General features: G+C 43.7%; 1 protein-coding gene across 2 annotated transcripts; it reads right to left on the minus strand.

Moving 5' to 3' along the window:
- Positions 1-5,757: 5,757 nt before the first annotated feature.
- On the minus strand, positions 5,758-18,735 carry LOC136441398 (pancreatic lipase-related protein 2-like). 2 transcript variants are annotated; one of them, XM_066437677.1, is made up of 10 exons: positions 18,633-18,735; positions 10,230-10,413; positions 9,896-10,109; positions 9,598-9,709; positions 9,069-9,185; positions 8,830-8,946; positions 7,680-7,931; positions 7,341-7,467; positions 6,850-7,080; positions 5,758-6,478 (listed from the first exon to the last, which is right to left on the minus strand). In XM_066437677.1, the coding sequence occupies exons 1-10, from the start codon at positions 18,685-18,687 to the stop codon at positions 6,403-6,405; spliced, it is 1,485 nt and encodes a 494-aa protein (XP_066293774.1). In that variant the 5' UTR covers positions 18,688-18,735; the 3' UTR covers positions 5,758-6,402. The 2 variants fall into 2 exon arrangements, with proteins under 2 accessions (XP_066293774.1, XP_066293773.1); XM_066437676.1 differs by lacking the exon at positions 18,633-18,735 and adding an exon at positions 12,929-13,105.
- Between the last annotated feature and the right edge of the window lie 4,872 nt (positions 18,736-23,607).

The following is a 23,607-nucleotide window of genomic DNA, read 5'->3' on the forward strand; positions in this document are numbered from 1 at the left end:
TGTATAAAGTTTTGACCGCTAAAGGTCCATAAATGTTCCCTTTTGATTATTCAGAAATACGCGAAAATGTTTATCATAGCTAGTTTAATTCTCTTCTATACCATGTAGTCATGTAAATTTTGTGCAATTTCGCTGACACGGTTTTTCGCTACCTTAAACGTTCTACCATATATGAAGTCAACGGCCTTTTAATCTTCCGACAACCCTTTCTTCCCCGATTCCTTAGCTGTAGTAAGCCAGGGCTCAACACATGGATGATTAGAGTCTTACGTGTACTTTTGTTACCTTTAACGCTGGCCCAATTCTCTCATACGCCATGTACTCATGTGATTTTTGTGCATCGAATATTCTCTGACATGGTTTTACTACGTTGATACATTCCCCACTTTCCCGTGCGGTAACTTCATTTGAGCAAATTAATGATTGACCTGTTTGTTTTCTTTGGCCCATCATCTTTTTTTTCCTTTATAATGGAGAGGTCCTTTACTGCTGGTTGTATGTGGCAACATTAGTATTGGTATTCACCGTTACTTTGTACACACCACTAGCTTGTCTTAGTGTCTGAACAGGTAAGTCAGCGTTTTGGTCACGTGTACTGACTTCCTCTTGATTTTGTTCTTGAGGCTGGTACAGAACATTGCCCTTTGCCTCGCCGTACGGGCTTATTGTGTCATCGGTATCATCGTCATCGATCTCTGCGTACTCATGAGGTTCACCTGAGTCATTGATGTCGTTCGACGGACGGTCATTCACAGCGTCTAAAGTGACCACTCGGTTACCCTGATGAAGGGGAAAGTCCTGACGCCTACGGACACTGCAGACGTTTCTATAGCAAGCGACGGAAGCTGTCATTATCATAACCATTAGGACACTGCATGTAACTGTTGCACTTAGTATCTGCCTCATGCTATATGTTCTCGTCGCACCTTGACTAGCGCCATTTAAGATAATGACGTAATCATTCGTCTCAGTTTGGGCCAGTTCTGTGCCAACTGTTCCAAACGATTCTTCAATACGTTCTGTCGAAGGGTACGTCAGAAATGGGAGTGTCTGAGGATCAGAGGAAGATGGCAATGCTGTCGTCCCCTCTGGGGGTGATGTTACATTCGTTACAACTACCATTGCTGAAGAGTTTCCAGATGCTGAGGTGACTGTGCATTGAAGGATGCCACCTTGGATCTCCTGCATCTTTTGGATATCAATATAAATAACACTAGTTGTTCTTCCAACGAATTGCCCGCTGCAAGTGGTACAGGGTGTGATTTTTGTTTGGTCTTCCTCAGCGTTCCAGCCTTCTGGTTTGAATGATGTTTGATGTGTTATGTTTATCTGGCGAAATGTTTGAATGGTAACGCTAGTACTCATGTATGGGCCCAATTTCGAAAGCAAAAGGGGATCCCCGTTTGGAAGGACCCATGTGATCTGTGGCTGGTCTTCCCAGAATGCCTCACATTTGTAGGACATGCCGCCATCTTGTCGAGATACCCGAACAACGGGAGCAGCACAAGTGAACATACTTGGTGGGACAGAGGGGAAAGATGTACCCTTAAACTCGGGTGGGTAACTGCAGACTAGATTTTCTGGAATCTCTATCAATGGCAACAAACGATATCCGAATCGTCTGAGCCAGTCGTTCGAGCATGTACAACGGAAGGGGTTGCCTGCAAATTTAACATAGAAATTCCGTTGTGCAACTGGCAATGCTTTGCTCCAAGAGCTTCCAAGTGCTGTGAGGCGATTATGACTCAAATCAACGTGCTGGAGTTCAGTTAGATCACCAATCTGAAGTCTGTACGGGTTTAATACGATTAAGTCGTTGTATTTCATAGACAGAGTTATCAGACTTATAGGCCAAGTAAAGTTGCTGTCTTCTATTGTCTGTAGTTTGTTGTGATCGATGTTCAAGTGCCGCAAAGATAATATGTGTTGAAAGACACGGTTATCAACATTGCATATCTTATTGTTGCTTAGGTTTAATAGAGTTAGTCCTCCTAACCCTGTGAAACAATCCTGGCGAAGTACTGACAGTCTGTTATCAGCGAGGTTAAGTGTTCGCAGACTAGGAAGTGTCACAAACGCGTTTGGTCTGATCACGGATATTTGGTTGGAGCTCAGCAATAAGTCTTTTAGATTTGTTAAGCAGCAGAATGAACGTTCCTCTATTACTGACAGCAACGTTTCCTTGATTTGAAGCACTTGAAGGCTATCAAAGTTCTCGAAATCATTGTTGTTCATTACACATAACTTTCCAGGTGCAATGTGCAAATGGTGTAATCCGGTAAGATCTAACCTTCGAAGGCCTGGAAGTGAACACATGATGGTTAACGGCTACCAAGAGGACCTGGGATTATTGAAACGTGATGATGTCCATCCAAGGTTGGAAGGGCCTTTTCGTTTAGATCTAAGTATACTGGATGGACCAAGGGACAACCTTTTCTGACATTACTGTAAATTATCACGGAACACACACAAAGAAATGTAATATTGAGTGGTTAGAAGCTACACTTTCTTCAAACACAGCTTCTTTGCGTTTATAAATGAATGAATGAATAATGATAAGCAATAACATAACATGACATTCTGCAGCTCAGTTGTTTTCCACACAAAAAATGCCTAACCAATAACAATGTCCTTGGTCCACAATGGCAGTGGCATTTGCTTGGATGTAAGTCGTTGGATAAAGATCTGGTCTTATGTCACACGTCTGGATGTTTCTGTAGTTTTTATGTTTTTTTAAACATTGTGTAGTTTTCTTGCACTGTTTTTGCAAAACGTGACAAATTCAAATACTTAATATTTTCACATTGGAACAACCGTGATTCACATACCTGATGTCCCATTCAGGGCGTAAGGCGTGAGCACCAATATGAACAGACTCGAAGGAAGAATCTGGGCCAGGTCTTGCAGGTCCGCTTCGGTGGACACGTTGCACACTGCACGCCGTTTTCCATCACTGTTACCACTGATGCTGATCACACAGTTTGGCTCTGCTGAATCCGTCGTTCCGTCCGAAGCTCCGCTCTTTCCATAGATCGCGAATACAATGATAAACAGAGCTAGGATAAAGAGTGGTACCTGACTAAAAGCCATTTTTCTAATACGTCTTCGCGTGTGCAGCAAACGCTAAAGAATTCAACGCGTGTGGTGTGTCTGCTGGACTGTGTGCCTTCTGTGGTAGATTCCTTCTGCTACCTGCTTTTTAGGCTTCGACGTCATCTATGAGTAACGTCCATATTCATAAACTGCCGAACGATTCGTTGATTACCCTAAGCCCCTACCTCTCCTTCAAAGGATTCGCGTAAGGCAACCGAGATTGCACTACACGCTTCTCATTTCGTTCCGATATTAGACTAGCGGACCCAATCTTTGTTTTCAAGGAAAGTGCTGAGCAGTTGCAATGATTGTTAGATTGATGCTCAAACATTTTGTGGCCTTACTTCGTAATATATTGTAAATCTGCCCATATGCCTCGCCTGTATCTGAAAATTATCATTTTCCTTATATTCTTGCCTTTAACGCTGGTTTAATTCTCTCATACACACTCTCAGTCATGTAGAGTTTGTGCATCGAATATTCTCGAGTTCTGACATGGTTTCGCTACGTTGATACATTCTCCACGTTCCCATGCGGTAACTTCAATTTCGTAAATTCAAGATTGACCGGTTTGCTCTGTTTTGTCCGTCAATCTATTTTCCTTTATAATGGGGATGGTCTTTGCTGGTTGTATTGTACGTGGCAACGTTAGGATTGGTATTCATGATCACCGTTACTTTGTATGCACCACTAGCTTCTCTTTGTGTCTGAACTGCAGGGAAGTCAGCGTTTTGGTCACGTGTATCCACTTCATCTTGACTTTGTCTTTGAGGTTGGTACAGAACATTGCCCTTTGCCTCACCGTACGGGCTTATTGTGTCGTCGTTATCCTCGTCATCGATCTCTGCGTACTCGTGAGGTTCACCCGAGTCATTTTTGTCGTTCTATGGACGGTTATTCACAGCGTCTGAAGTGACCACTTGGTTACCCTGATGAGAAGGTCCTGACGCCTACAAAATAGACGCCTACAAAACAGACGTTTCTACAGCAAGTGATGGAAGTGGCTATTATCATAACCATTAGGACACTTAATGTTACACTGACTGCCTGGCCCATGTTAAACGTTCTGGTCGCACCTTGACTATCCCCATTTAAGATCATCCGTCTGAGTTCGGGCCAGTTCTTTGCCCTCTGAGGACAGTGTTTCATTCATTACTACCATTGCTGAAGAGTTTCCAGATGCTATTGTGACTATGCACTGGAGGATGCTACCTTGGAGCTCACGCACCTTTTTGATATTGATATGAATAACACTAGTTGTGTGCCAATGGAGTGTGTGGTATGGAAAACTCCCTTTTGTTGTATGATTTCTCTTTGCGGGTATTTTGTCACCAACGTCACTACTAGGGAAATCCATCCATATTCATAACATACCGACTGACCTGCGGCCATTGCGTATGGTAACGGAGATTCGATGGCGAGTTTCTAATTCCATTGGTCTAGACGTATAAATGATTAATTATACCGGACATTTCATTTTCTGAGAAACGTGGTGAAATGATGATTGCTCAAACAGATTTTACTTGCAGTTACCCTTTTGATGTCACTGAGTTGCGCAAATCGTGGCAACGTTTGTATGGTATGACTGCTGGACAACGTCCCTTCTGCTGTATGATCCCTCTCGGGCCTTTTTGCCAAGGACGTCACCACTAAGAAACGTCATTCAGATTCATAACATACCGACAGGCCAGCGGCCATTGTTTGAGGCCCCTGCCCTACCAAAAATGCTTTGCATGAGGTAGCGGAGATTGGATTGCGAGCTTCACATTCCATTGGTCTAGACGTTATATCCGGATCTTTCCTTTGTAATTGTCTTGGAGGAACCTGGTGAAATGATAGCTGCTCAAACATATTTGATATTCGTAGCTGCTTCTTTTATGTTTCTTGTCTGTAATGTTACTCCTGAGTAGCGTACTGTGGTCTCTGAGTCCTCTGCTTTAAGAGTTAACTTACGATCTACGTACTTAACAATTCATCGTGCTAAGACGCGGGAGTCTTTTCCATACGCGACTCGCTTAGCCACAGCAAGCCTGAGCTAAATACATGAAGGATAAGAGCATTATGTTTGTGTTCTTCACCGGTCTCTTATACCCCCATTCCACTAGGACAGCGATAAACTAATTTCATAGATGAAAAGCGAATCTTTTCCTTGTGATCTGTTGTCTTTTAAGTCGTACTTTCAAATTTTCCACGATATTTCAAGTATGAAATAAAGGATGAGACAAATCCGACTTAGGTTGCCGTCTAGTACTATAGTGGAATGGGGGCCTAATTCCTTACATGCATCATGCGATTGTCCATTTGTATCGAAGTAGTTGAAAATATATAAGAAGATGAAATGTCTTTATGAGTAGATATCTCTGACATATGCATAACGCACTCATAAAGTATGACTCCGAAAAAGCTTACATGCACAATTGACTTCTTGCATGATATTCGTACATTGCTTGATTTCAGTCGTAATGGTATAGAATTTTATAGAATATCATGTCGTAGACAAACTAGTTATTTGCATCTTCAAGTTATTTTTTTCTACTGACTACGACGATATTGATATTCCACCCATGCAGCTGCAGGAAGTGGTTTTATCACACAGGACTATACTATTTGGATGCAAGTATTGAAACAGAATTCTAAGACAAGTACAAACAGACTAGCAAAGTGTTCAGTATTGACAGTATTTTATTACATAAAATATTTTTCTCTTCAAAATCATAACCAAACATGCAACCCTTCTCAAAATATTTACAAGACTGAATTACTTTGGGGTTCCCTCGTACCTTCAACAAACTTAAAATGAATAAGACAACAAGAGATTGGTCATTGAGTTACATCTGCTACCCTGTATTCAAACAGTTTCCATAGTTCAGTCCATTGTCTGGTCCGAAACCATTGCAACTGCATTCAATTTGATAACGTACGCAGAAACTAGATATTGAACATTAACACAATCAATGACACCACTTATACTGTCGTGTGGTGGTCTTCTTTGTCTTTTTCAATTCGCCATGGGTTGAGATCCAGAGGCATTATCAATTTTTCCACCTCAAACCACAACACCAGTTCCTGATGACAACACTTTGGTTCTAGATATGACAAATTGACTATCTTTCTTTATCTATATACAAACTTCTTCGTGTGAAAATTATACATTTCATTTTTGCACGAAAAAGTGTTATTTTATACAAATTTAGTAAATGACAAAAATAGTATATAGAAATATGTATACATGACATGAATACAGCAACACTACATTACGGCTTCAAAACTCACAATATTCGTTATTATTTACAGTCTTCGTATTTATTATTATTTACAGGCTCCAATCTGAAGAGTTTCAGTCTGCTTCGACAGTAGCTCCTGAGCGCCACAGTTGAACTCGAACCTGGAAGTTCATATGAAAGTATGATATTAATGGTTATCATTCTTCAGCAAGCTAAATCTATAGTTTCTTCCTGTACTTGCATTGTAGTCTATCAGAATTCAGTTTATAAAGTGTCCTGCAAGTGTTTTGTCAGTGGCCATAGGTAAACACTGCTGTCCCTGTAAATATACTCATAAACTTCATTTCTATCTTTGAAAAATTCAAATGCATTGAACTTTAAAGGCTTTGGAGATGCTGACAGAACAGTCCATCTAAAAACGTGTCAATACTTGTAGGTGAGTTGTCATCGTGTGGAGTTGCAGCATTGTATTACAGTATGTGCATATATTTATATTATGCATCAATAGAAGAATTTGCCTGTTACAACTTACTTCTCACATTCCTTCTCTCCCGCCGTCGACACCTCCACCTTCTCCAGGAAGACACAAGATGGCGGCTCTTCGTTCAGCCATCCCATCAGCGAGCTGTACCAGTCCATGTACCATGACTCCTCGCGCGGGATCCAGCGAATGTCCATGCTCCTGATGGCGCCCAGGGGCTGTCTGCTGCCGATGATAAAGCCGTAACTGTCTCCCGGGCTGATCTTCGTGTTGCTCTTGTGACTGGAGGAATGAAAGGGAAAACTCTATCAAAATGCAAAGCCGGCGTTTCCACGATCTGCTGGTTTGATCAAGCCTTGGTTTGATATCTTTCTTTGGTTTTACATAGCCGATACAGGTATGCATAGGTCATAGATGGCTTACGCTTCAGTCTCTTTTCGCTTGGTCAAGGCAAACTTCAAGATCTTTTTTCTTGCTGATCAACAACCTTCCTAAATCATGAAAGTTTGTACTTGATCTGTGAGGGATCTGAATCTACTAACCTGAGGACATTGACGGAGTCTGACTGAGCCACTTCGCCCTTCAGCTTAACGAACATCTCTTCTGCCTCTTCAGTCGTGGCGTCCTTGTTCTTGCCGATGTTAACTTTGACGTGATGAATCTCTTCGTCTGTGGCAAAAGTATACATGGGTAAGGTTAGTCTCCAGTAGTTTCTTCATACGCTGAAGCATTTTATCATGACTCAACTTCAATGCTGGGCTCACATTGTCTAACTCAGTTAATTTAACCAGTTGGCCATCATGCCTGAGCAGCTAATAACACATTGAATCTACACTAAATCTGAAATAGTTACTGCTAGGTATATGTATCTATGAACTTACGACAGTACGGGTCCCTGTCGGATGTGGTGAGGAACAGCCTCTGGTCTATTCTAGCCCCCGTCGGAAGGGCGTTCTTGTCGGCGTCGTACCCCATCTTGAAGCATCCCGTTGAGCCACAGGTCAGACACTTGCCATCCTTGAAGTCCTGCCAGCTGCCGCAAGGATACGACTTCCAGGTGCAGTCCGAGTTGACGGACTCGATGAACAGCCAGATGGCCCGCTGGTGGTTGCAGACGACGTAGTTGGTTCCGCCTAGAAGAGGGCAATTTTCTTCAGCTATAACGACTGGTAAAGTGGGTACCTGTGTGTCCTTAGATGGGCCGCCAGGAGGCTTTCCCGAGGCAGTGTCTTTTGTGGCCTTTGATCGGACCACAGTTATGTTCTCTGGCTTGGTAGGAACGACTGTAGTACCGTTCTTCGGGACCACTGTTGTACCCTTAGTCGGGACGACCGTTGGGCCCTCCGACGGGACAACTGTGTCGCCCTCAGTGGAGGCAATCATCTCGGTCGGGAATATTGCTTCCATAGAAGGGACTGTTGTTTTGGCATCAGATCTAGACAGGACGTCTGACTGATCTTCTGATGGCAAGAGAGGGAGAATAGAAACCGTCTTGTACCCACGATCGAAATGAACTATTCAAGTGAGAACTTCAGGGGTATGGATTTAGATAAATGGAGGGAGAATTTGAAATGGGTTGATCGCACCGATCCTAGGTGCATGACATGTGTACATGATGGACAACAGGCGAAAGTCAATATGTTCATTCTAGATGCAATTCCCTTACATACATTTACTAATCAACATGCGCTCCATGAGCTAGTTCATTAGCTTTGTCTCCCATGTCGTCTTGCAAGGAGAACCTTTGCTCATGCCATCTCGTAAGGACACAGTCTAATCGACTCGGCAATTCTTACTTTTCACAGGCAGTAATATAGTGTAAAATTGCTATCATTGCTTGTAGATTATGAATTGACATTAGTGTTAAGGATAGGCACTGAAATAGTTCCAGCCTTATGACACATAAAAGAGATTTACAAAATCTCCTTTTGACATAATAAGATAAATCTTGTCGTTAAAACTGTTTCAAGTTCTTTTAGGGATGGCAATACGTGAAAATGAGACCTAGATTGCCTTAAGACAAATGCTGACCTTCAATGACTCCGTGATCTGCCATGTAGTCGAACAGGTCGTTCCCACAGCCGGGCTGCTCCTGTCCTCCGTTGGGGTAGAAATCAAGATGGCCGATGGCCTGGTCCATTCCAAATCCTGGAGAACAAAAACTGCATTAATCAATACACTTTGGTCAGGAAAGGTAAATCAATCGTGAAGCTTGGTTTAACAAGCTGGTGAAAAAAATCCATGGCTTGATGTGGCGGAGAAATACTTACCTAATTTGTGGTCGGCATCAGCATCAGTATGGATGACGTCAACAAAGATGGCGTCGGTAGTATCCAGACGTACTTCTGGAGGTTTGTTTTCAAAGAATGGGTAGGCTGGGTCCAGACCTGGAAATACAAATCTCATGGTTATCTTTGCCCAATGGTTTAGTATAGTATATTATACGGAGCATAGTGTTGTACATCTGTATCTACAAACAATCAAGACCACAAGTTGGAGGTATGGCTTGGTGATGATGCCAACAGGTCATACGTCAGTGTGCAGCCACTAAACCAATGTACCCTGACACAATGAGGACATACTGAACATTCTATGGCACCGAGCCGCAGGACGATGTTTAGGTTGACAAAATGTCTATATTTGCTCGTTAGTTCATCCTTTGTTGATGGCACTATAGTAACATGAGCAGATTTTTGTTCATTATCATATCATTCAGATTTTAAGAGGCCTAACTAAAAACTGTCGGGTCCAATACAAGCGATCTGTGTCTATAGACATGAAACTAATTTGGATTCATACCTGTGATTCTACCAAGGCGCCCGTTCAGCCTTTCCCCTGCGTAGCCTGCCACGTGCGCACCGAGACTGTGTCCGATGATGTGCATGTTTTTCTCTTCTGCTCTGGTCAAAAACTTGATACAGGGAAGGCAAAACAGCAATCAAATTTCTTTCTATATTTCATCCTCAATGAATATCAATTGTAGGAAAGTCGAGCAAAACAATTGTACATTTCTTGAAACCTTAACATTGAAAAATGAATCAATGTCATCAAAGGTAGTTTGCAGAAGAGTAGTTGAGCTTATCTTCTGCTGACTTACCCGTAAGAAGATGATGAACCTCGCCAGTTTGGCGCCCACCACCCTGATGTCAGCGGCCGCCTGGGTGTAGTCCAACGTCTGTGAGCTGGAGCTCCAGTCCACCAGGAATATGTTGACGTCATCACGGAACAAGATGGCGTTCTTCATGTCTTCTATCCAGTCCACATTAGTGTCGTCCAGGAAACCATGAACGACAAACTTTGAGGGTCTAGAGCTGGAATAAAATATCACAAATATCAGTTTATCATCTCATACAAGAAATCTAGTTTTGAAATCATTTGCAAAAACGAAATAAAAAGGAATTTTGATTCTCCATGACCTGGCTTGAACTTACCTGTTGAAGTAGGAGTCCCGGATACTGTCGATGTTCCAGATGGACAGGTGCTGAGGCTCGTCAGGGTTGTTCTTTGTGTGCAGTTTGAACTTCACGTCAATCTTCTTCGGCAAGGTCGGCAGGCGGGGAACGAAAGGCTCGTGGATCCGGAAACAACCCAAGTCCGAGTCGCACACTTTCTCTTCTGCAAAAGAGACGCTCATCATTAGGGTCATGGTAGAACTCATATACATGTCAGTGGCATGTCAATACTCTTCGAGTGGATTCTCTGTCAAAAAAGTCAAGTTATAATCAAAATATGTATCAGTGAGTGGGAACTATTTTGCATTCAAGACAGACGAATCATTTGAGGTACAATCAGGGCGATATGAAGATGGCGGCATCCGACTGCCTCCGGGGAGACCCGAGTTTTACCGAGCCAGATGTATCTCCATGGCAACAGCAAACTCGAACCAGACCCGACTTAATCTAACCCCAGCATCATTAAACCAAAGCAGAGGTCGGCGGTAGACATGGCCTCCTGTCTAAAGTATTTACGTTTATCAATGGCCCATTGACATTTAGGGGCTGCCCCGGCTCAGACAACAAAATGGCACTTTGTTTGCACAGAGGATACAGCGTTGAGCTTCTGGTCTGTAGGATTGGAGCCATATGGCTGACAGCTCTAGGGATTTACAGCAGGAATGAGGGCGGAGTAAGGCGGCCAAGGCTCACAAAGGCACTTCATTTGGGAGTTTCTAGGTTAGAAACTAAAGGTTTCCAAAAATAGCTATCAAACCATGTCGGCAAGGCATTGCCGCAAATTTTGGGAGTGCAGAAAGAAGTGAGAATGTATTCAATGATATTGAAATTAAGGGTATACGAAACACATATAGGCATGGTTGTCGTAAAATTGGAAGTAGATGAAAAAAGATATCTAGACTCTATAGGTGAGTTGGAGACTAATCATTGGAGGCGTAGAAGCAGTATTTAGTCCAGCGCCATTATTATAAGTAAATGCTGCCATCTACAATTATGAACACCGAAGTGCCGATATCTCTCATATCTGGGGAGCCATGAAAATTGACATTGAATTGAAATTGACAACATACACACTTTAAACAAGATTCCACAAATTCTACGGTGCTATGAGTGTAAAGTCGAAAATGATCACAAACGGCATAACTACAAATGCAGTTGGTGACATATTCTGTTGTCCTATTATAAAAACGGACCATCCGAAAAAAGCCAAGCTTCTACAGAAACTTTTAACCTGGCAATCAATTGCTGATTGATAGTTCATTTTCATTCCGTCTCAACAATAGAAAATGACACGAAAAGACAAGCTTTCTATGAGCCAAGTTCGTGGAAATCGGAAGCTTTATTTTCTGCCACTCAGACTGCCAGAGTCTCTGGCAGAAAGTGACACAGGGTTGGGTGTAGTCTGGTATCCATCCCGCGGCACTGTAGTTCGTCGGCCCTATACAAGAACCGAGAACCAGTCGCACTGACGGCGAAGAGTCTCTGGCAGAAAGTGACACAGGGTTGGGTGTAGTCTGGTATCCATTCGCACTGTGGTTCGTCGGCCTTATGCAAGAACCGAGAACCAGTCGCACTGACGGCCAAGAGTCTCTGGCAGAAAGTGATGCCGAGTTGATTGACGAGGGAGTGGTGTGAGATATCAGGTCAGCTTCACCCCACTTAACTGTCATCCACCCTCATTAAATCAACGTGGAGCGATAGGGGTCATGATTTAATGAGGGTGCTGTCATCAAAACAATTGACATGAGTTATGCTGTTTTAGATCTAGATCGTTTCGAACTTGGCTACTCGTAGTGCCAAGATTTTTCGTTTTGGTTTCTTTTTTCTTCTCGCCCGGATTCTCTGGAAGAAACGGTGACAGAGAGTTGATTGACACGGGAGGGGTGCGAGATATCAGGTCATCCTCACCCCACTGTCATCACCTCTGACCCACATGTTGGTGCACGTGGATCTGACCAATCGTTACTTTCAGATTTCCTTTCACAGTTTCAGCCCAAGTGTCCGTAGGGCGTATCAGACATCGGACAAACGTGGTCAATTGGTTTTATGGTGAATTGCCAGGATTCGGGACCCTAAATCTGGTTTATCCAAGGTACCATCAGAGGAAAACAGGAAATGGCCCTTGATCAAAACACGACAAAAACATGGCTTGGAGAAGAGTGCAGGAAATGGCGAGGGATATCAAAAGGTGCCGCTAGAACAAGCCGGGCTCCCAAGCCGGCCGGCGCCGCGGCCTACTCGCGACCAAAACTCTGGCTGGTAGGTAAATCGTGTAGTGCATTTGTTCCTGCCTACATGCGCATTAACCGCTTCTCTGTCGCATAAATCCCTCACCATTGAGAACAGAATAACGGTTTAGAAAAGCACATTCACCAAAATCATAAACGTCTAGTGTTAGACTCAGACCATTCCTATCTAGCCATGTGACTCCGTACAACAAAAATCTCTCACAGAGGACTTTACAAAATACCAAGTTGAATAGCTAGGGTAGAGAAGTCATCGCCTACAATTAAGGACATCTAATTACGCCGTTCGAATGGATCGTTTCATGGATGTACAAAATCAATAGCAGCTGTTCTCAATAGTAGAGATCGCCACGTCTCACTCAACGAGGTCGTGATTTACTTCGTCACAAAGAGACACAAAAATACAAACGATAAATAAAGTGCGGAACTCACCTTTTCCTGAGACGCAAACGTACAGAAGTGAGGTGAAGAGAGAAACGATAAACATCTTGAAATATTAGTGATCAACAAAGTAGGATGATTGTGAGCTGTTTTCAGCGAGTTCTGAAGTATCTATGGACCTGACACTCAGAACAGACGATAGTTCTCTATCGGGAAGATACCAAGTCCTTATATAAGCAGGGGGTGGAACCGATGTTTTCTTTCCTTTGGGAATTTTTGGCGGACGAATTTGGCAAAGTTTACATAATGATGACGTTTAAGCTGATATAGTCTTGTGGCAGAGGGTATCAATTCGCCCTTGTGACAACTACGATCACGGGAGACGTCATGTGTTTTTGATAGAAAGATATCGTATCATTTATGTAATCTTCCAGTATGCCGAATATGATTTCTGACGCACTATTGTACTATATTAGCCTGAGGCTAGTACTATATTTGAGTACTAACAAAGTTATTAGCTTATCAAATTTCCTTGACAATGCGGTTATTACAGAATGATTACATTGAAAGGGTATTTTCCTCACCCTCTAACTTATCATTATCAACTGAACTTTGTGATAAGGATGTCCTTCGCGTGGTGATATGTTTTCTAAATATAGATAAAGCTACCGGCGCTCCCAATGAGGTTTAAACCCGTCGTCATTCCATGCTAGTCGGCTAGTCATAACCGATTCACGATACCGCTCACACAAGAATATGTGTCACTGTTAAATCTGTGACGAATAAGCACGTGGTTGTTGTAATGTGTATTTTACCCCCTTCCCCACCCTACCCCTTCCCCGCGCACACCCCCACCACACCCGCCGGCCTGACACTTCTATTGGCCCGTCTAATTAACGAGCTGGTCGCGCAGCGGCATGTCCTGTGGATCCACGTTCCGTCGGAATGCTCGGTCCTTTTATCTAACCGCATGTGCCCCTGTCATCTTACACCCGGGAATGTTTTATCAGAACCACGTGGTACTTCTAGCTGAGGACCGTATACAAGATCTGACAGAAACTTGGCACGATGAACGTACACACAGCTCCGTGTGACCTAAACACGGACACTCAGTTCGTATGTCCACCATTTTAACGAGAGGCTACGTGGACGAACTACTTTAACATACTACTTTAATATAAAACACATTTCGCTATCTCGGCCGCAAAGGCAGTTCAAACCGGTTCTGGCAAAACTAGGACAAGTTATATAAGCAGGAAATTAGGCCATAGGCGGTTAAAATATTTTAACTTCCTTGGACATAGCAACGTTACAAAGTATACTAGAAGGATCTAGAAGAGCTACTGATTTAACTCATCACAGACTAGCCTAATACATCAAAGGCTGACCTCTGAAGGGATGAAATTTCAGAAGATTTGGTATAAAGTGCTGCTATATTTGTGGTACCAGGTCGCATGTCTGGGTCACATGTGAGTGTTCATGTCAGTGGACAGGGGACCACTTCAGATGGCATCTGGCCATATAATCTCTCCGACCGAGGAAGGTTTAATACAGGAAGACTATAACCTCCTTGATACGACATTTAATCAATATTGGTTGGACTCGGGGAGTCGGAAAACCTTTTTCAAATTTTAGACGTGATATGGACAGACTTTCGATATCAATCGCTATCATCATTGATCATCGTTCTCTCCGTTTGTTGCTTCTTTCCTTTTATCCTTCACAGCCTCCCGACATTCACTATTTTATCCCAATCTATAGTGCTGGCCTCAATGTTCAGCTCTACTACAATCCAAACCATTTCTAGTGGGTTGGTAGCGACGGTTGATAAATTTAAGGACATTGCTGGATATCAGTCTAGTAATATCCTAAAGCTCTATGCATTGTTTACATGTGCCCAACTCCCCTCATCCCACCCTCCACCCTCCCCCAGCACGCCCTCGCCCTTCCCTCTCCCATTGGTTGTGGAAGCCTGGGTGGTATGCCTGGCCCACGGCCATCGTCACATGACGGCACCTCTAAACCTTAGATCAACACGGGTAGAATTTCAATGCACACAAAACCATACGCCTACCAGTCTTACACTCGATCATTGGATGATTTTATACACAGTTGCAAGTTCATTTTGCCTTAGCCACACTTTCGACGAGCGTCATTTGGTAATGTGATTAAAGACACATCTATTACTTGCAATGTTTTATTTCCGTATTCAATCCATGGGATTACACGCCAGACTTATTCAGATGCCTAAAGGTTGGGGGCATTCTCGGAAGTGTTTGGGTGACCTTAGTTGACCTACACATTCTGGTAGTACTTCAAATGTGTACTAATCACCGTTTCGACTGACGTTGTAGTAACCAGTTGAAAGACATCATCACAAATTGTTCGATAGGGACTCTATGTTTACATCAAAAATAGTACGATCAGTAGTTTAAATAGGTGAAATGAATGCAAAGTAAACGAAGATATATGAATGGTAAGGAAATAATAGAAAACGGTGTGTGTTCCAACTGTGTCAACTGAAGAAAAGGAGAACCTGACCCAGAGAAATATGTCCCCGTTCGGGACATCTTAGAACACTGTTTGGAAGGTAAATAAATAAAAGTTTCTATTCCAGCCTTATATTAGAGTGTTGAATATGTAGGACCATATGATACTGAACACACAGAGGGTTTTAGAAAAAAAATGAGACTGAAAAATGGGCTAAAGGTAAAGGCTATCGTACCATAGAACAATACGGTCAACACGCATGCAACGTTGCTTATTTCCTGGACCAGGATAGGAATGATCGTTGATCTAGAAGCGTTTGTGAAAGTATTTACATCTCCCAGGTTTGATAGGTTGTTGTGAATCTGCTCTTTTTTTCTTGGAGCAAATGATTACACCCGAATTTTCTGGTACACCGTTTGCCGCATTGCAGCCGCTTCTGTTGGCGGTTGTCCCCATCTCACTACAACAGACGAATTCACTCAGCAGATAGTTGGTTGGTGACCACACCGGACACACCCTTATACATAACCAACAAGTCTAAACTTAGACCTCTTAATGTCTATGTAGCTAAACTGAGTAGAATTACTACTAAACCTTCAATGTTTGGCCGCTTTCCAAAACAGAAGACTACATCATTGAGCTGCACCAAGCGTTAAATACATCGCTGATTTTTCTCCACGCCTTAGTTTTGTCCAGCAAAGTTTAACATTTTGGACTAAAATAAGGAATATGCCACTTGGAAGTATTTATGGATCACTGCAATCAATATTTCCTGACGGCACCCTCAGTATTTTTAACGGTGCACACAGTCCTAGAATATAATACCTTCGGGTGCATTTATTCCGTGCAACAAGTTTGGTAACGTTTGACAGGGTGTCCTCGTTTTTGGGACACATTTGGTGTACATGTTGGCAGCGTACGTTTATGTGCCTGTCGTCTGTTGAGGACATCATGCCATGATGCCAACTCGGGAAGCCAGGGTCATTTCACGCCACTTATCCTTGTCCTCCTTCGGCGTTAATAGCTACCTTTATTTGTTACACCGACTTGTGTTTTTCTTTTAATTTGCCACTCAGTGCCTGCATGTTTTTGAGAACTTGTGATAGTCGTCAGCGAATGACTTGATGGTATGTCAATGAATAGATAAGACGTGTTTACCAATGATTCCAAAAATTACGACTTCCTTCCATTCCATGTACGGTATATTCTAAACACACAGGTTCCGTTTTCGTCAGAAAACAAGAGGACGTGTGATCCAGGCATTTCTGATCATGCGCAGAACGTTTTTGCCATTAGGTTAGTAAAGTCGCTTAAGTTTCAAAGTGACGACAGCTATAGACGTAGGGAGCCGTACAATTCTATGGCAATATGCCCTCTGTCTGTGATATCCAAGCAGATGTTGGGAGGAATAAATTGTAACGTTTTCCCTATTCGTGTTGACACGCAACCATGGTTCTACAATATCTGGAGTCTTTATGTCACGAGGGCATCTGCTTAATGATGACTCTATCCAAACTCTGGCCTGCATCCGCCACACTGACATGTTGTATCAAGGAGGCCGAACATTGTATCAATCATTGTCTCCGTTAAACTTTGATCAAGTGACGATGCTCAACGGCCAGTGACTGACCTCATTCCTAACCATGTGTTATCTGGTTATAAGTAACCTGGTCACCAGGCTCTCCCAGGGCTGTAGGCTGGGGTTTCTCTGCGCTGTAAGCTTCTATCCCCGCCTGGCCAACTCAGCCCATCCCGGTGATCTCTTCGGGGGCATGCATTGGCCCTGCAGCTGGTGCCAAAGAACCGCCCTCTGTAGGCCCTGACAACAGTCTAGATTCCAAGTTCTTCACAGCCTATGCTCTCGAGCTCTCTCATGATTCTCTCATCTGCACGCCGCTGGTATTCTATCCACCAACTTTATCTGAGAGACTCTCTGAGTTATCTAACTTCTCTCTTGGTGGCATGTCACTGAGTCTGAGGCGATGATAGAGGGTCTGCATGCCTTTTTCCCTGAGGCGTAGCGAGCAATTTCAATTCACCGTTAATCGCAGCTGGCCGGCGTTGTCAGTAAATTATTCGTGAGGCGTAATTGTTCAACATAATTGTTCGTTGCCCGTTAGTTGTTATCCTGAATTCATCGTTTAGCGTTATTGACGAATCGTTCGCATCGCGTAGTCTAACTCCAAATTGTACAAAACTCAAAACAGAGCGCCCAGTTGTGTCGGTGTTTCAGTATCAGACAACCGTGAATACAATATAACAGTGTAACAAACTCTTCCAAAAACATTTCGTAAGAACATAAGCTTCCTGTAGAGCCTTTCATCGGTCGATACGGCCGCTACAGCTAACCATCGTGACCTAGACTCAGGGTCACTTCCATATAGCCGGCATCTTTACCATGTATTTACCTTGTCGTCTGTATGTTTTACTGATAGGGAAAGGTAAACAGATGAAATATATTTCCATTGTGACACAGAAAAGGGACACGCCGACTTTTTCCTCGATATTTTCAACCCCTCATATAGAGGTACGCGCATATGCTGTGTGGCTATTTTCGACGTCGTTAAATGTAAGTCCGTATACGTACTGTTTGTTTTTGCGAGGCCCCAACCGAGGTTTTATCCCCAGCCGAAAGGCCTTGCCCAACCCCGATCGACCATAAAACGGTTGATAAATTCCCTGTAACCTTGTCCTCAGGAAGGTGAGACAGGATGTAAACTGTAACGTTGACACAGCACACCAAAACATCAACAGTACAACAATACTGGCGAGAAACAGAGCATTGAATCATAGCCCCGTCCTTGCCGTGCTATCACTGCAGCGCTATCAACCTACATACAAGGTCTGCCACCTTTTTCCGCGTCCTTCAGTGCCATTGCTGGATCTCCATTATTTCCAGAAACAAAACACAAATCATGAAATATTGTGAGCACTTGCAGGATATGCAATAAAAATATAGATCCATCTTTTGTTATAAAAAAAGTATGCCTAGTCCTTAGACACCTAACTTTTCATAATTATGGAGAATGTGAGGTTTCGGTTTAGTTTCGGAAACTCCTGTGGTTGGATTTGCGCGTTTTTCTTAGATACATTGTAGAATGGGCCATTTTTGAAGTCGTCAGAAAAAGACAAAAGAACGACCGACTGAAACCGCACATAAGGGGCCACATACATTCTGCCCTGTTGGAATGACTCGGGCAATGCCACTCAGGCAGGTTTACACATGATGACAATATGATACCGTGATTTTGTCGTACTGCCTTACCTGCACCGGTTCCTGGGTAGACAAATAAAGACAGAAGTAGAGGTATGAAGTACATGGTAGCAGTTCCTTAGTTGGTTCTTGGTGGGTCGGTGCGGAGAGTCCAGTTCGTCCCCCTGCCTGCCGCCCTGCTCCGGACCGAAAGGCCGAAGCGACGGTTCGACGGGTCGGTCAATAAATCAAAGCAATGGGCGGACATTTTGTCCGCAGAATCATTTCAAGATGCTTGTCCAGTTGGTCATCTTTCATCCTTCAGGCCTAGATTCCGCCACTAGTACAAAAGGTGAAAGTTAAACGTCCTCCAGGACTTTAAGAACATACAGACAGGGTTAGTGATGACATGGAAGCAAGGACGTTTTAATGCCTCTTTCTGTCTTATCTTTGTAAAGAAACAAACACTTACTTAAAGACATAGGACGCAAACGCCAACAGTCATTAATATTATACTAATTTTAACTTGTTTCAGATTCCTAGATGTCGTAAAGTCATTTGTTTCCCGGAGACCAATGAAGCTGCGGAGGGAAATGTCGTCTGATCGCGCCGGCACTTATCTGTGGAATGACTTCAATGATTAGTGCAAATTGGCTTCGGGACGGCAAACGTTGTGCCATGTGAAAACAGAGATCGTTGTTTATAGGGACTTTATAGTGGTTGCGACGAAAGCACCAGTAGGGTGATGAAGATACAACAGAAACTAGAACAATGGAGAACGACAAAGAACGATTGCACCAAACATTTTCCCACCACCGCCCTACTATACTAGAGTCTTGCATATATATAAATGTATATGTCAGTCTATGACGCAGTTTCTATAGTTATCTACGTCTTTTGTCATCGTCGTTATCTTTATCTATCCCTTGTGAGCTGCTTAGGTCTTCGCAGATTCCATCGGGGCACACAGTGATGTTGCACATGTGAACTTGAACCTGAAGACAGCACATGTTGCACATCAGTCTTGGCTGATAGCCCTTAATTACCATGTGAGTTGATTGTCACGAGTACTGATCACGGCCATGGCCCTGTCCCTATTGCCTGGTCCTACATGTAGGTAACACAGTAGATTCTGGCAGCTCTAGTGCAAGGTCAATCGGAGAGAAAACATCCTTCTAGTGGCATGACATTGACCTGGTTGGCAGACACCTACTTTCCAAGCAGAGGTTAGGATGAAAGTTCGAATCGTTTTCTGACTGCCCCTACTGCCGTCGTGTAAGAAACTCATTTCAGTTCCATCTCTAACGTCGACTTACATCTGCTTGGAGATTAGCAGCCACCCACTTCGCCTATGTCGATCATTAGAACTAAGTTATTAGCTTAAAGGATCTTCGTTAGAGGGTGTGTGGAAATTCCAGATGAATATATTCATCTGGAATTTCCACACACCCTCTAACGAAGATCCTTTAAGCTAATAACTTAGTTACGTCATACGCTTTTACTCTTCTGTTGTCCTGCTTCAACTTTATTTGGCAAACTGGCCTCTCGACCCTCCCAAGGAAACGTTCTTCGACATTCTGTTCTAATACCTCACTTCGTAAATAATCACTCTCAATGGTCAATTTGCCCAATTTTCTTCTTTGACGCTGTGACAAATGTTTAGAAGTCTCCACCTTGGCTCTCCTGTACCGTGACGGATGTGATTCGGAACAGACTGCGACATTGGCGGTCAGGCTGACACGAAATGAACTCCACTAGAACTTGACCTGTGACCCGCCTGTCTGTTTCCCTCCGTCGTACATCAGGTTCTGTGCCAAGTGCGCAGCGGGAGGACGGAAACACTTCCACGTGCTGCAGGAGGGTTGAGTTAGGGGAGGACTGGGGAGGGGCAGGGGAGGGGTGGGGTGATGGGGAAGGTGTGAAAATGTGCACAGGATTCAGATCTATCTATCTATCTATCTATCTATCTATCTATCTATCTATCTATCTATCTATCTATCTATCTATCTATCTATCTATCTATCTATCTATCTATCTGTATATCTATCTATCTATCTACCTTTCTCTTTTTCCTTCCTCCATGCATATCTCCATCTATCGACTATCCACGCACCTATATATCCATCTACTGTTTATCCATCAATCAGACTTTCAGGCTCTCTCTCCAAATTTCTTCAAGTCTTCTTCAAGATATACTGGAGCTCGTATTGTGCCTTTCAGGATAGCAAATGAGGCGTTCAAGTTTAAGGATACATGTTTATATTTTACCGTGTATCCAAAACAACGGCTTAAAGAAAGTCCACAAGTGAACTCTCGGTCGGTCAGACGTTTCACATGTGCCGTCTCGTCTCCATTTATTTGGAACAGATCACCCGAGGCGTGCGATGTATAAGTCCGGCATGCTCTCATTCCAATGCCTTAGTAGATCTAATGTCTCCTTCAGCCTGGAAAAACGTATAGAAAAATTTCGACCATCGGGCAAGCTGACAGCTGACATTCGCATGATATGCATTGTCTTTAAGACTTAAGATGTTTTTCTGTATGTTTTGTCAACATTCTTTTTCTATGGGAAAGCTGAGGGCCAGCCGGTGGGAGGTGACCCTATGTTTGACCCATGGGTGCCCCTGGACGGCAATAGTGCATGGGATTTTTGACCCGGGCTGTCGCATCCTATTTGAGTACAGTTTGTCGTTTTGGTAAAAGAGTTTTTCTATGCCTAAAGAATTCTGAATTTTTCCTCTACTTACATTACATTCAACTTTCTGTATTTATCTCAGACTTAAGGTCACAAGACGAGCTATTGAACAAGCCTTGTCCTGAAAAAGCCTACGTCTACCTGTTACTATGTTACATAAGGAGTCCCTACTATGCTGTCACCACATACACTCAGACCTTTTCAACTGCTGTCATTTAACACAGTTGGACTACCAACAAAGGGCTTCCAGCCGACAAGGACAGACCTTGATGTTGACCTTGCCTTCAGATCTTTTACTGCGGGGGCATCCTGGGACCACCAGCCGCAGCGAGGGGCTGAAAGGTGACCGTAAGGGGACCGTCTCACAAACCCTCACCTTTGTCACACCTTTCGTTACATGTCTGACCCCAATCGCTCTCTCACGTGAGGGGGGAGGGAAGGGTATTGGGTATCTATTAAGATGTGATTACTATCGTCTGCGGCCATTGTTCATGCAGTCTTGTGCAACAAACAAAGGCACCAAGACTGTCAATCAGCGCTCGAAAGACCCAGACGGAAGGACAGTGCAGACAAACCTGTTGTGTAACACTTTCTGTGTCAGACCTTTTTTGGCGCCTTCAATTATTTAGGTCAGTATTATAAAGCGGTGTGCAGACGACAGTCAGAGGTTTTCGTCCACAAGCCCAGAAGAGTCTCCTGCTCAGACCACAGGGCCCAGCACCCCTCTGAAAGCACAGGGCGTGTGAGGGGTGTGGATTGGGCCCGCCGTCTGTGTCGTGCGGTGAAGTTATTTCCTGGGCAGGAGGTGACTTTTAATGAAGGTTCACTTCTCACGCATTGTAAGTTGGCAAGGTGCGTGGCAAGTCGTCGGCTCCATCTTTAAGGAGATCCGCACCTCGGGCACTTTAAGGAACACGCCGCACACTTTCTCGGAAGGAGTTGGGGGTACCCCCCCCCCCGGGGTGTGACCGCTCAAACCAATCAGTCAAGTTCAAATGGCAACTCTTAAGTACAGAAATGATATGTAGTGCCATGTCGTGTATGGAACTGGTGTAGATATTGGTGGGTCATTGAGGAGTTAAAACACGATGTAAGGATTATCTCAAAGATTTTTCTTGGAAGACCCATGTTCGGTTATCTCTTCTTGTCTTCACCATCTTGCTGTGTGAGTTGTTGTTATTATTGGAACGTTGAAAAAACTATATTTACGACGAAAGTTCTAAAGAAACATCGGGGCAGTCCCTGCCTTTCAATATTGGGAAAGTTCATTTATTTTGGCCCAACTAAAACAAATGTTAGAAACCACACGCGCATCTTCCTAGCCCCTTGTTTCCTGTCGTCCCAGATAAGGACATTTTGACAGCACACACAGACTTCCCTATAAACAGAACTCACATGATGCTGGAGTAATCTTGGTCAGACGATAGCATCACAAGGCCCGGCGTCTAGTCAGTAGGCGGGGGTACCCACCCTGACTGCCAAGGGCGTTGCTATGGCAACTCTCGTGATGCTGGAGTAATCTTGGTCAGACGATAGCATCACAAGACTCTAGTCAGTACGCGGGGGTGCCCACTCTGAATGCCAAAGGCGTTTCTAGGGCGCTCAGGTCGATGTGTAGATTGCCTGTTAGTCTTTTAGTGGGGTGAAAATGTCGACCTATCGCGCAATTGACAATAGTATCATCCGACCGTTAAAAATACACAAGGAGCATGACTGAGACCTTATAGTAGTGAGTAAGCCATATCTTCCTCACATTACATGAAGAAAGCACGAGAAATGAGAGAGCAGTTTCAGATAGGTGTGCTCCTCGTCGTAAATCATGCATCACATCCACGTGAACCTAGCAGCACACACACGCGCACGTGATGGTAACAATACTACCTGTCACGGCGGCCGTCAGGTGATACTACAGAACCCAACACATCGCTGACACTGTAGACAAAACATTGAAAGGTAACGCATGACCTCTGTGTTGGTGTTAGCTAACGTTGCCTCTGCTGGAAGGGAGGGGGCACCTGTCGGTCAAGGACCCAGACACACAAACCCCTACAGCAACACATCAGTCATTACTACTGTCAGCGGCCGCTTTGTAAATCCTAGATTCAAACACGGCCTTCAGCACGGGTGGAGCGCCAACAAAAACCGTTCTATGTATATAGTGATTCAATGTTACATCACACATGATATGAAGTGTTGGAAAGTGCTGTGTGTAGGCATTCGTACATTATGTAACCTCCCTGATTCGTACGAAAAGGCGAAAGTTATGACGGGCCTACTGTGCAGCGTTCTTCCGATTGACACACAGTATTCTGTGAAGATACCAAAGATCATTAATATCCATGGATGCGTAAG

This window comes from Branchiostoma lanceolatum, chromosome 9, assembly GCF_035083965.1.
Source record: "Branchiostoma lanceolatum isolate klBraLanc5 chromosome 9, klBraLanc5.hap2, whole genome shotgun sequence".
Lineage (NCBI taxonomy): Eukaryota > Metazoa > Chordata > Leptocardii > Amphioxiformes > Branchiostomatidae > Branchiostoma > Branchiostoma lanceolatum.

Excerpts from the sequence above, each read along its gene's own strand:
- LOC136441398 (XM_066437677.1), bottom strand. The coding sequence starts at position 18,687 with ATGTACTTCATACCTCTACTTCTGTCTTTATTTGTCTACCCAGGAACC. Across the intron at positions 10,414-18,632 it reads CTACCCAGGAACCGGTGCAG|AAGAGAAAGTGTGCGACTCG; the intron begins GTAAGGCAGTAC and ends TCTCTTTTGCAG. Across the intron at positions 6,479-6,849 it reads GGAGAGAAGGAATGTGAGAA|GTTCGAGTTCAACTGTGGCG; the intron begins GTAAGTTGTAAC and ends ATGAACTTCCAG.